Here is a 13,392-nt window from a genome sequence, read left to right as displayed (position 1 = left end):
GTTACAGAAAAGTCATCAGTGAACTGCAGCCTCTGAAAGCTTACCAGTGGCCAGCAGAGAAGTGGCTGAACAGCTCACTTTCGGCTGAGGAACAAAATTGAGGTGAGGGAAGCAATGAAATGCAAAGGCAAAGAGGCTGGTTTATTTCTTTAGTGTGTAAGCAATTAGTTGTACTCTGCACGGTAGGGATGTGATGTGTGTTCACAGGCATGGGCTGGTAAAGTGCATGTCATTGAGAATAGGTAGGGAAGTGGCCTGGGGACACTACAGTTATTAGCATGAAGTATGGGAAAATTACTGCAGACCTGAATTAATAATCCTCTTGAAATCAAGGGGCTTTCCTCTGCTCTTTTTTTGTTGCAGTTGCACTGCTTAGCAGTTTTGCACAAAACTACGTGGGGTTCACAGTGCAGTAGGTCCATGTGGGAAGGGCTACCATCATTGCTGAAACAGGTATTCATTAAAAGGGAGGGGAAAAGGTTGGGGTTTTTTAGCTAAAGAAAATTAGGTATGTTTTAGCAGTCACTTACGGAAGCCCTTACAGACAGTGAGTATTCTGTCCTAACAAAGCAGACTGTCTGTCCCCCTCCTATAAGAGGAAGGGTATCCTTCATGTTGCTGAAATAACTTTGATTAAAAAAAGATCAACGTACAGCTGCTTTTGGTTATCAGCTAAAAATGCCAATACTCACTTGAATAGTATTTCCATTATATCCTTAATGCACTGTGACGTAGATTGAAATAGCTATTTTCCTTTAGAAGATTGAAAAATGTCACCGTCTTTTCTTCTAAAAAGGTTTCACTTTCCTGCTGATTATATAACAGAGGCTGTGGTAAATGGCTGTCACCATGCTAAGTCATCCTTTTGTCACATCCTAAGGCTGTATTGATAGGTAGTTAACTAACAGCTTCCAACTAGGGATGTCTGACACAAGCTTCCATAGGCCCTGATAATGGGTGTTTTGAAATACAGAGCAGTGCCTTGTGGAGGGAGGCGGGGAGAGCAGAACAGTGCTTTTTATTCCCCCTTCTATGATTTCCAGTCTCTTCATCTCTTTATGCATCTGACAGAGACTGATGTTTTGAATTAGCTTCCAGCCATCATTAAATGTCATTAGCAATCAGTAATAACAGCGTGTTTATGTAGCAACAGGCCGATTACTTATCCCACATGGACTCTTGAATAAGCAAGCAGTGGGCATTCAGTACCATCCCTCTGTTTCTTTCCTCGTCATCCCAAATTCACAAGCAAGTAAACATAATCCTTTAAAATCTACGAGAAAGGCAGTTAATAAGCTATTTAAATATTGTTGATACTGTTAATGTGGCCAGTCCCAGAAGTATGTTTAAAAAAAATAAAATATCTAAAACCTATTTGAAAACTTAGCATTTTTCTCCACAAAGTTCAAAAGACAGCTTTAAAATTGAGTATTCCACTGCTGGCCTCCTGGTGCCGTGTCTGCAGTGCCGCTTCCCAGCCTGGAGCCAGAGTACCAGTTGCTGTTGCCAAGTAGCTGAGAAGAGCGACAACTGATGAGAATGTAAGAGAAGAAGTAGTGGCTGATCGGGGCCAAACTGTTTTGTGAGAACTCAATTTCCCTGCCTGTGATGTAAAGATTCACAGTTGCTGTTGCCAAGTAGCTGAGAAGAGCAACAACTGATGAGAACGTAAGAGAAGAAGTCATGGCTGATTGGGGCCAAACTGTTTTGTGAGAACTCAACTTCCCTGCCCGTGATGCAAAGATTCACCCATTTCACTGAATTTCACTGAATTTTTAGAGTTGGAAGGGACCATAGAGATCATCTAGTCCAACTCCCCTGCTGAAGCAGGATTGCCTAGAGCTTGTCAGAGCATGTTACTCAGGACTGCATCCAGGCGGGTCTTGAAAATCTCCAAAGAAGGGGACTCCACAACCTCCCTGGGCAGCCTGTTCCAGGGCTCTGTCACCCTCACCATGAAGAAGTTTCTCCTCATATTTGAGTGGAACCTCTTATGTTCCAACTTGTGCCCGTTGCCCCTCGTCCTCTCAGTGGGAACCACTGAAAAGAGTCTGGCTCCCTCCTCCTTCAACCCTCCCTTGAGATACTTGTAAGCATTGATAAGGTCTCCCCTCAGCCTTCTCTTCTCCAGACTAAAGAGTCCCAGCTCTCTCAGTCTTTCCTCATAAGGGAGATGCTCCAATCCTTGAATCATCTTTGTAGCCCTTCGCTGGACTCTCTCCAGTAGTTCCCTGTCCCTCTTGAACTGGGGAGCCCAGAACTGGACACAGTATTCCAGTTGTGGCCCCACCAGTGCAGAGTAGAGGGGAGAATGACTTCCCTTGACCTGCTGGCCACACTCTTCCCTATGCAGCCCAGGATTCCGTTTGCCTTCCTGGCCACAAGAGCACACTGCTTGCTCATTGTCATTTTGCTGTCCACCAGGACCCATTTCATACATAACCCTGCTAAACAGCTTAAATAAATCTTCTTGGCTTTTCCCTGGTCTTTCAGCAGTGACAGTGTAGTAAAAGTGTAAGAACAGCCCTAGGTGTGGGGGTCAGACACCTTGCAGCGTGTCCCAGCTCCAGCTCTGGCTGGGAATAAGCTGGGAATACGTATTAAGAGAGAGATCCTGACAATCCGGTGCTTACAATCATTATTTTTTCCCCTCTGATGAAACCTCCCCAGCAGTCAGCAATCTTGGTTCCTTCGTTTGGGGTTTGTTTTGGAACCAGTTTAGTTTTCTAAGATGCAGGTGGGCACCTTGCTTATGTCATACATCTTATTAAAGGTGGGTTGCTTTTTTTGGAGGGGTGGGGGACGGTGGGTTGTCTTTTGGTTTTATCACTTGTGCATTTGCCTGGATGTTCTCTGGTCACCTTCTCTGCATTTATATAGGTTGGGTCTTTTTAGATCTGTCTTCCTTCTGCCAAGCTGTGGCCATTGTGCTTATTATGCTTAGATTGGCTGTAACGTTGTACAAGGGCAAGAGGAAAAAGACCGGAGCGCTGTTTGGTTCAAAACATCCCAGTGGCCACGGCAGTTAAAGAGCCTCTTTGGTCAACAGCTGCTTTCTCTTTCAAAGAAGAGTTATTCTGGTGGGGTTCATTTTGTGCCTGTTGAATGCTAAGAGGCAGCCGAAATGACCAAAGAAAATATCCTTTCCAGGAATTTTTAAGCCCAGCTAAAACGGCTGCCTGGCCCCCGGGTGTTTGGTGAGTTGGTTCCCACAGTAACCATGTTGTTTGTCTTTATGATGTAGAAGTCCAAGCCAGTCCATACCAACCAGTCTTCTCTTCGCTAAATAGCATAATGAGCTTTCTGATTAATTAAGTGCTTAAAACACTGTGTCCTTGAATCCTGTTCTGTCTTTTATTCCAGCATTACATGTATTTAATGTTTACTGTCCGTGGCACAGGGGTGAGCTGTCACCACAGTAAACTAACCAGAGCCAGAAGCAGCCTTGGTGAGGCTGGGTTATTTCCTACCCTAATTGAGCTGCACTGGGGGGGGGGTGTGTGTAATTGAGGGTGATGTAGCTTTGCAGAGGAGGGCAGAGCTCTCTTTGGCTGCGGCATGAGCGGTTTTCCACACATAATGGAAAGGTACTCTAAAAATCAGGGAGTGAATAAGAAATGTAAGGAAAGGAGACAAAGTGCTTCCTACAGCCGGAGTGGATGCTTGAAAATCCTGCTGATTTACCTACTGTAGCAGATGAAGTAAGGAGGAGTGAATGAACTCACAAAGTAAAAAAGTTAAAGAATCCATAAAGAAAAATTAAAGTGCTTTGTGTTTCTTTAGTGAAGGGCATTCCTGTAAAGTACAAGAAGCTTCCAAAGCTTCTTAGTGGCTTCTGCTGTTCATTTTTGATTGCTCCACTCCCTGTAGTGGGAACCCACTCTTCCTAACTTCACCCCTCAGTAGGATCTACAAAGAAATCAATGGTTATCCTCCCAATACTGTAAGAGGATATGTATATATTTATATACACATAAAATCATTATGTGCCAAAAAAAAAAAATCCCACAAAAAATAGCATTTGTGTAAGGTAATTTGCAATATTCCTGATATGTTCTGCCTTATTTACTTGCCTGTGCCTCCCCCACTCCTTCCTGTGCAAAATTAAGAAGGGGCTCTTTCTATGGAAGTGCCCCACAAAGCTGCAGTGTTTGAGGTTGGAGGAAAACAGGAGAAATAGAGGCAAGCCATTTTTTAAGGGTCCTGGGTTCTTGGAATACCACTGAAAGCTTAAAGGGGCTATAGCAGGGCTGCACTTGCCCGAGTTACACTGGTAGAAAACATTGTGCATTGCTTGTAGAATATAAGGGGCTATGAAATTATTTTGCATATTTTATGCTTTATAAAGACCTAAACCTTTTCGCATTGCTATTTTTTTGAAAGAAATCCAGATTATAGTTTTTGTGTCCACCCTGCAAATGAAAAGACAAGGCCTGCCACCCTTTACATTTAAGCAGCGCTTTAGGGATTGCTTTCTATTTGCATTCCTGCCTCTGTGTTCATTTTTAAAGCTGGTATATGACTCCATGGATTTAGACTTCCTTTTGGGTATAACCCAGATTTTGGGTACAAAAATCTGCGACTTAGCTATTAAAGACAGATTATTATTATTATTTTTAATTAATGATTGTGATGGTGTTTGGACTTGGTTCGCCCATCTATTTCTGCTGTGCTGGCAGGATTGGCAACAGAAGCAGCTGAAGACGAGTAGCTGGGCATCACCTTTGTCCTCCACCAGGTTCTTTTATCATCACCACTGTTCCTTTACTCCTGAATAATAGTCACAATGTTCTGGTAGCAGTTCAATAAGCTTTCAAAACTTAGCTGGTCTACTTTTTGTTTTGCATTACTTGTAAGGAACTATTATAAGAGTTACTTGAAAAAAAAATCAAATGCAGCAGCAATTCCCTGCAAAATGACAGGTTTGTCAATCTTCCGTTGTTTCTCTTTTTGCCATTTCTGTGATTATGCTTATTCCAACAGATACTGAACCTCCCAGAATCCAGTGCCCGAGCGTGAAGGAGAAAACCGCAGAGCCCAACAAGTTGACGGCCAGAGTGTTCTGGGACACCCCAGAAGGACGGGACACTGCTGATGGGATCCTGACAGAGTAGGTGCAAATCTACAAATGTTTTGCATTTTCTCCTTTTTATTCCTGGGGTTCTTGATTAGTAATTCAGCTGATGAGGGTGGCCAGGTACCCTTTCCCTGCAATTCATCCACGATGCTTATGGATAGATGTCACATATCAACGGTCTGTAAAGAATCTCATGTTTAATTGAAAAATTAAAACTTGGCAACTTGAATTGTTTGGGACCTGGCATGTAGAGGGGTAGCAGATTATTGCAGTTATTTTAGAACTGATAGAATAAATGACAGTAGCATTTTGACTGCACCTGTGAAATTTTCCAGAGCTTCTTTGTGGGTCTCTTCTCATATACAACAAGTTTTCTTACAGCAAGTTGCCTTTTATACATAACAATGAAAAGATAATAGTGCATTGGAGGTAGCAGCAGAGGCAATTTTGACTGTCTTAAAAGAACCAAGATGAACCGTGTCACAAAACAATACCTGCAATCATCTTTAGGATTCTTCCTGAAGTAGTGCTGAGGACTGATGACACAGCGTTCTGCAGTTACTTGTAAAGTAATGTTTCTCACTTGAAACTTAAGGAGCTCTGAACATTGGATTTAAACTCAATGTTTTCTTGAAAATTTCCATATCAATTTTTATGGTTTCACATTTTCCAGAAGAGCAAGGTGCACTTGTGAGGGTACCACTGTCTCTGATTTTCCCCATCTTTATTATGCAGGATTTATGGCAGTCTGGCTAGCTTATTGTAATGGAAAGAGTATAGAAAATCTGTTTTTTTCATTAAGCAAGTTACATCTTTTAACTTGGTAATAGTGGACTGATTAAGCTTAAAATCTTGAAGTTGTAAGCTTAAAGATGTTTACAGTTTTGTGTGAATACAAAAAAGCTGTTGACAGACACAGCGACATGGCCTTTTTATTGTTGCAGTTTAAATAATAGCAGAAAGAAGTATTCATTATACAATTAAAAATATTGCTGTTAAAAGTCTAATGTGCTATTTCTATAGCAATTAGCAGCATTTAAAAAAATCAAGCCTGATAAAATTAAAACTTTGAGAAGTGTCGTAATAAAGACATTCCGAAGTCTTTTTGATGAAACAATGTCTTGTGGACAAAAAAGTGTGGGGGGGAATATCCCATGTAGGCTTTGTCACATGAGTAACACTTCCCAGCTCTGAAGAACTGTGGAAGCTTTTCCATAAATCTATTTTTATAAAATCTTGCTAAACAGTCATGTTTTATGCCATGTACAGTGCTTTCCTCCTGCAGCCCCATGAGTATGTGAGCTTTCCCATTAAGTACTGGGGATACATTTAACATGCCTGAATTCTCCTGACACATTTGCAGGCTAGGAACAAGTTCCAGGTGAAAACACTGCTGAGGGTCAACACACCCTTCTGCTGTGCCAGTAAATCTCACTTTCTATTCCATTTTTTTAATATTAGTATAATCACAGGAGCGGTGCGGAGCTGCCAGAAGGGTACGTCCCCATTGTGAGAGGCTGAAAGTTTTCTTACACTCTGCCAGCTCTGGGTTATGCTGCAGCCCTGACAGTTCATTATATAAATTAAGGGAGGATCCATCTTGGCTTTTCCTTATGTAAGGAAGAGGAAGCTGGAGTTCCTTTGGCCATGGCATGATACTTGGCTACACTAAGGACTGTCTTACTGGAAGTGAGTGGGCCCTGGCTGCTCTGCCTCCCTTGTGATCTTGAAAATCGAAGGGTTGGACCCTTTTGTATGATTCCAGGGTGGGCTGGTGCCATCAAGTTTAAATACTCTGGTCGCTGCCACCCATCTTCTTCCTTTGTTTACTCACACTCTTCCATCATGCAGCGCAGCCAGGTGATTTTAGCATGCCCCAAGCGTCGCTCTTCAGGCTTTTACAGCATTGTCAGTAGGAAAATAGTGGTGAATTTATGAATGTCTGTCCTTCTTCAGTGTTATTTTGAAAGGCCTGCCACCAGGGTCACATTTTCCAGAAGGGGACCACAAAATCCACTACACCGTGTATGACAGAGCTGAAAACAAAGGCACTTGCAAATTTCTTGTGAAAGTCAGAGGTAAGACTGATGTTTTACCCTATAAATGCAGTCACTGATTTGCATCTGGGTTAGTAGGCAAGTTGAGAAATGCCCTCATTTTCTATATTTGTCTGTGTATTCGTATATAAACTGCATGTTGATGCTGAAAGGAAGAAAGCACTCTTGCTCAAGACTCTGGGGGCCAGGCCTGCAGCAGGGTGGGTGGCCAGCATTGTGCACGTCAGGGAAGAACTTCATTGATGGGATCCTGACTCCAGCTCCACACCCCTTCCCTCCTGCTGCCTTCTCCCTGAGACTTTCCTTGTGAGCTGCCCAAACAAGTGTGCAAGGAGTTTTTTCAGCTGTCAAGCAGGGCTGCCCTTTCATAAGTCCAGATCTTGAAATTTGGAGTTGAATATAGAGAAATGAAATCTGTAGGTTTCAACTTCAGCTCTCTTTGTGCTCCTTGACCTTTTGTCGTCATGATACCACAGTCATATGCGTACTCCTACACATGTGTACCATTTTAGTTTACATAGGAGTTGAGGTGGGGTTTTTTTGGTTGATTGGTTGGGGTTTTTAAGTACATGACTCCAATAATATAGAAAGCAAACAGAAAAAATTGTCTTCTACATTGGTATTCCACTGGCCATGCTACCCTAGTAGCAAACAGGGTGATTCTTGCCTTGTCTTTTTTATTATTTTTTTTTCCTCTTGCTTAAAGTCAGGCGCTGTGTGAAATTAAACGCCCCAGATAATGGTTACATCAAGTGTTCAGGTGATGGAAATAACTATGGTGCTACATGTGAGTTCTCCTGCATTGGTGGTTACGAGCTGCAAGGAAGCCCGGCTAGAGTGTGCCAGTACAACTTGGGGTGGTCAGGAGTGGAGCCAACCTGTGCACGTAAGTGAGTATTTCACCACTTTACCAGAAGGGCTGCCAGAGCAATGGTTCTGGTGGCAGTGAGAATTTGGGAAGGGGGTGTGAGGTGGAATACAGCCGCAAACTTTAGTGCCCCATAGGTAAGAAACTCAACACCTTTATCTCTTTGGCCAATTTACACTTACAGCTGAAGCCTTTGCCACCTTTGGCTGCTCTTTCCTAGGATGATGATGGTACCTCACAAACTGATAAGTGTGCTTTAGCTCAAAGCTCTCTACAAAACTTCAATCTGGGGTCAATCCATCTTGCAAGCCACATCAGCTAAAGATAAAATTGTTGGCTTCAATGAAGCCGGTATTTCACCTATATAGTCTTTATTATTATTTCTTGTGCGTCCTACTGTCTAGTTTGTGCTTTCAGAAATAGATCTGTTTTCAGTGTGCTCTGTAGCTTTTGTTTTAAATTTAATCCTAGCCATGAATATTAATGTGAATGTGAGGACTGCAGCTGCACTTCTGGATCAATTTTATGAGAAGCGGAGACTGCTAATTATTTCCACCCCTACTGCAGCCAACTTCTTCTACAGGATGCAGTTGGGAATGCTGCAGGTAAAACACATTTTGAGGGGAGCGTGCAACTATTTTTTTTTCTTTAAAGAAGGACACAAGAGGACAGGTTCTACTGTTTGATATAAATATGCAGGCTTCAGCTATTATATTTCAGACACTGGAGGATCTGGCTGAAGCAGAAGGAGGTCTGGATTAATCATTTTTACATGGGTTTGAGTTGAAACATCTCCTCAGTCTCTAATTCAGCTCATTTCTGGGTTGTGCTGCCTCTGACTGACCAGTCGCTGAATCCCAGGCAATTCTGACCCTTTTCTTTCTTCCCCAAATTAATTTACTATTAACTTGTGCTCAACCATCATTCCCTAACTCAGTTCCTAAAGAAGCTGAAAAAAAAACCCAAACCATCCAGCACTTTAGTGGTTGCAGTTTATACAAACCAGTCTACAGACTTTGTAACAACCAGAGACTCAGCATAGAAATCATCCAGAATGCTGGAGATAGCTCTGGGGTATTTTGTTCCAAAAAAAAAAGAAAAATTCTGGTAATTGTCCTTCTTATGTGTTGTGAATGTGATGGTCTTGTTGGGCTCTTGTTAGACTTAGGGATGTACCTCCGAAACGTATCTGTGTCCTCAGGGAAAGGAGCCGGTCCTGCATTCTTTCACAGTGGCAAGTGCTTCTATCTCACTTCTTTTCTCATAACTGTAACAAAACTCAGTATAAATAGTCATTGGGATGTGAATATGATGATGTTTTTAACTGCTGGTTTAAGCTACAGTTGCATTACAAAAAAAATAAAAAGTTTTTCTTTTCCCCACCTAGATTAACTTGGCAAGAAAATGCAATATATTGATCAAAATTAAATAGTTTAAAATACTAAATTTAATGGCTATAATTTTCCCACTGCCTGACAGTGGTTAAACAAGTTGACGTGAAAGAAAACTTTCTGCAGTCAACTTCCATCTCACAGACCTTGGTTTGATTGCCAAGTTAGATTACTGAGATGGTGCTTAATACCCTGGCATCTTTTCATGTCATTACAAAGACAAGTTTACATTTCTCCTAGGTGGTCCCCATGTGTTGTGTTTCTTAGAATAGTTAAGAATCTGTCATTGAACATCCCCTGGAGTCATGAGGCTGTAGTTCTTTGCAGTGAGAATTAAAGAGCTTTCAAAGTATGCGCTTGTTTCAGTTTAAACCATCTCACTGATGTAAGATTGGACCTTTTATGAACACTTGCTGCACACTCAAAACAACCCCCTGTTGTCTCACCGATCACTAACACACCTCTTTCTTCTTTTAACCCTTCCAGCCAGCACAGTGTGGTTTAGACCTCCGACATGTTACCGTGGTTGAATTGGTGGGCGTCTTCCCAGCACAAATAGGAAGAATAGGGGTAAAGCTGCTGCCCCCGTCACTTGCCCTGCAAGTCAGGTAAAGTAATCTCTCACTGCTGTTGTGTTTGCACCTTAGGATTTGAGATTTGAGATATTTCTTCCTCTCTAAATATACCTACCCTACTCTAGCATACATAGCTAGACACTGGAAAGTAGATCTTGAGGAGCAAGTTTTAGGATTAATTTGTACTCTGTGCAATAGCTACTGCAAATTCGTGGCCATTTGGTATTTATGAAATTAAGAGCATAGACTTCAGCTTGTTTCACATTTAAGTAGGCTGTGACCCATTTAAATGTGAAACAAAATGTAGTCTCTGCCACTCATTTCAAGTGCCATGTCTTCCTTGACCCTTTGCTCAACCCAAAGTGAATTTCTGAATTCACATGAACTCCCTTTGATCGCGTTATAGGCCTATATTTTTGGATGCTGCCACTCAAAACACTTCAAGTATGTGTCTGTATTTGTGCTGGAGTTGGTCTGATGCAGTCATGACAGTTACACTGCAGGGACAGCCTTGGAGCAGCTGCCAGTGCAGCCCCAAACGGCAGCAGCAGCTCTGCTGGTGGCTGTGGCCAGGCCAGGAGCGGGCGCAGAGGTTGGTCTTTGAAATGATACAGGCAGTATTTCAAAGGGGAAATGATCCCAGCCTCCCCAGCCTGACTACAACATTCAGCAGTTTTACTGAGGCGCCTAAACTGTTTTGGCTTGGGTTTAGGCTGGCAGGGGGTTGGTTCTCACTTGAAAGGGAGGCTTCAAGTGCCAGCATTTCCTAGGGACAGGAGGACTACAAGAGCCAAAAGTGAAGGCCTCATTGGCAGGGAAAGTAGTAGTTATTTAGGAAAATAATCCAGGAGCATCTTTTGGTGATATGCCTGAGGAAATGGAGTGAGTTCAGCCAAGAAAGGAAATTGTCTACTTGTAACTCTAGCTCCTTTGCTGTGGTTTTCTTTAGGTGATGTATATAGTACTTTTTGGGGGTCTTCTCTTCACTGAATTTCACTGAATTTTTAGAGTTGGAAGGGACCGTAGAGATCATCTAGTCCAACTCCCTTGCTAAAGCAGGATTGCCTAGAGCTAGAGCATGTTACTCAGGACTGCAGCCAGGCGGGTCTTGAAAATCTCCAAAGAAGGGGACTCCTCAACCTCCCTGGGCAGCCTGTTCCAGGGCTCTGTCACCCAACTGTTGTTTGGGTTTTTTTTTTCCTCTTTTGATAGCAATAGGTAATGGCACGTGCTATACTAACACTCGGGTCTGAGAAGAAAAGAGTGCTGGGTGCAGTCACCTTGTCCCTTCCCCAAGGCAGAGCTACAGCCAGCAGCACACACAGGCGCCTGCTCTCTACCTGACCCCTTGTTCTTACAGCTGAAACAAAATCCACCCTATATAACCCCCTCTGACCATCCCCGCCTTCCTCTGCTTAGGCCCAACAGGCTGGTTCTGCCATTTATTAGTTTGCAGTGCCCAGGGAGTAGGTGAGGGGCTTTAACAAAACGAGTTCCTTACTTTGCAGGCTGCTGCTGAGGATCCCCCATTACAATTTCAACATCGTGGTGATGGACAAGCACGGAATGGACAAGGAACGCTACCCTTTCCCAGCAACGCCAGCCGAGCTCTTTGCACTTATTGACAATTTTCCCTTGAGAAAAGAAGAGATGAAACTGCAAGCAGAAATTGGTCAATCATGTCCCTAATTCAGGATTGCAGGGCTTGCAGTTGTCAGTGAATTATTATTTTTTTTTTTTAATTCACGTAATTCTCCCCTTGGTGCTACACAAAAGCATGGCTTTTTTAATCACTGATGTACAGATTTTTTGTGTGTGTATTAAGTCTGTTTGTCTGTGCATAGAAGTATGCATGATGCTTTTTTGTACTTTCAGCCATCTTTAGAGAAATTGATATGTAGGATTACTACCCAATGGAATTTCTTGTACAGACAGCGAAGAATTGAGGCACGTCTCTGGGAGTTTATTTTGGATTTTTTTGTGGGGGGGTTCTTTCTTACTGTTTATAAGTCTTTTTATTAATAAAATATTGTTTTGCAAACAGATAGTTGTCTAAAATTCCTCTTTGAGGAGGAAGAGTTCATCGATTAATTCAGAAGTTGGATCAAAATAACCTCTCTGCAAACCATTAGAACGGAGACATCAGCCTCAGATTTCAAGTGTACAAGCAACCCAGTTGGTGTATTTTCAGTTCCACTAATAGTATGATCGATCACAGACAGAAAGCATAAGGCAAAGGCAGCACAAGTACCTGTTTTCAGCAGCAGTGAGGAGAAATTAGCTGCTAGCAGCACTATGGAAATCATTGCCAGAAGGAATTTGATAAAGGAACGGTGAACAGTGCAGAAGAGGAGCAGTAATTACTAAAGGCCACCTACCGCAGTGCTTGATGGAAAAATATGCTCTTACCTGGTATGCTGCTGGCTTTTTATGTCCAACGGACTTGGAGTAACAGATTTCTTTCCCCGTTCTTCATCTTGGAGCTAGACCAGGCTGTTGATTTGATGGCAGGAAAACATTACCCGCAGGGAAACTTCATCAAGGATTTGTCATTTCCAGAGCTGTGAAAATATTTGTTTGCACTTAGAAACTTAACAAAAAAGTTCCCTGTGCAGTGAAAACTGTTAGGAGGCGAAAAAGGAAAGAGTTTTTAATTGGTTTTGTTATAGCCCACAGTCTTGCCAACCCACTGCAAAAAATATACATCCATCATGCACAAAGAATGTAAGCATAAAAGGAGTGAAAACTGTGAGTTAAAGCTTTGGACACCTGCTTGTAGGATTTGATGAATAATTTGACATGCCTGAAAAGCATCACTCCATTGTCTGTGCTGTTCATTCTTTCCACTCAGAGCACGGCCCTGGTTTTTCAGCCAAATGTTTGTTTGTCTTTCACTGTAAGGTAGATGGTTTAATTTTACACTCTGGTGCCAGCAGGGAAACAGTTTGTCAGCATCCTTAAAGTAATCCTTACCAAAGAACTGAGTCTCTCACACCCTCTGAAGTTAGCAAATCTCTTAAAAAGGTTGATCCTGCAAGTGAATTAATGAGGTAAATGAATGTGACGAGAAGGCAGTCAGCCCTGACACTAGTTAGCAAAAGCTAATTTGTGAGCTGAAGTGAGACAGCACCAAGGTGTGGGGGGTGGAAAGGTGTCTTCTGAACAGGATGTTCTACTTCTGGGAGTATTAGGAGGCTGTTACCAAGCTCCCAAGAGTAGGAATGAAAGCATGGCACAGCCCTGGGCTGCCTGCAGCACTGATGCCAAAGGCAAAGAAGGTCTGGATACACCCTGAACTCTGCAAGTGGAGGTGCCAGGTTTGCCAGGATGAGAAACTGGAGGGCAAGGAAGCCCTGACTGAGCTCTCTGAGTGTTGCCGTTAGGAATAAGATGCAAGGACAGGATTGGTGATAGAAACAGAAAT

The 13,392-nt window shown here is 42.6% G+C and overlaps 1 protein-coding gene across 1 annotated transcript in view; it reads left to right on the top strand.

Moving 5' to 3' along the window:
• The window catches only part of SRPX (sushi-repeat containing protein, X-linked), a 52,364-nt gene extending 40,351 nt beyond the window's left edge, over window positions 1-12,013 (top strand). The window contains exons 5-10 of the mRNA XM_014954073.1: window positions 4,984-5,110; window positions 7,034-7,155; window positions 7,841-8,020; window positions 8,474-8,607; window positions 9,880-10,001; window positions 11,477-12,013. Coding sequence (XP_014809559.1) covers window positions 4,984-5,110; window positions 7,034-7,155; window positions 7,841-8,020; window positions 8,474-8,607; window positions 9,880-10,001; window positions 11,477-11,657 — 866 coding nt within the window. The 3' untranslated portion in view covers window positions 11,658-12,013. The remainder of the gene's footprint in view (window positions 1-4,983; window positions 5,111-7,033; window positions 7,156-7,840; window positions 8,021-8,473; window positions 8,608-9,879; window positions 10,002-11,476) is intronic.
• Window positions 12,014-13,392: the final 1,379 nt, after the last annotated feature.

The sequence above is a fragment of the Calidris pugnax genome, unplaced genomic scaffold (genome assembly GCF_001431845.1).
Source record: "Calidris pugnax isolate Ruff unplaced genomic scaffold, ASM143184v1 scaffold246, whole genome shotgun sequence".
Lineage (NCBI taxonomy): Eukaryota > Metazoa > Chordata > Aves > Charadriiformes > Scolopacidae > Calidris > Calidris pugnax.
This window is presented reverse-complemented; position numbering and strand designations above follow the sequence as displayed.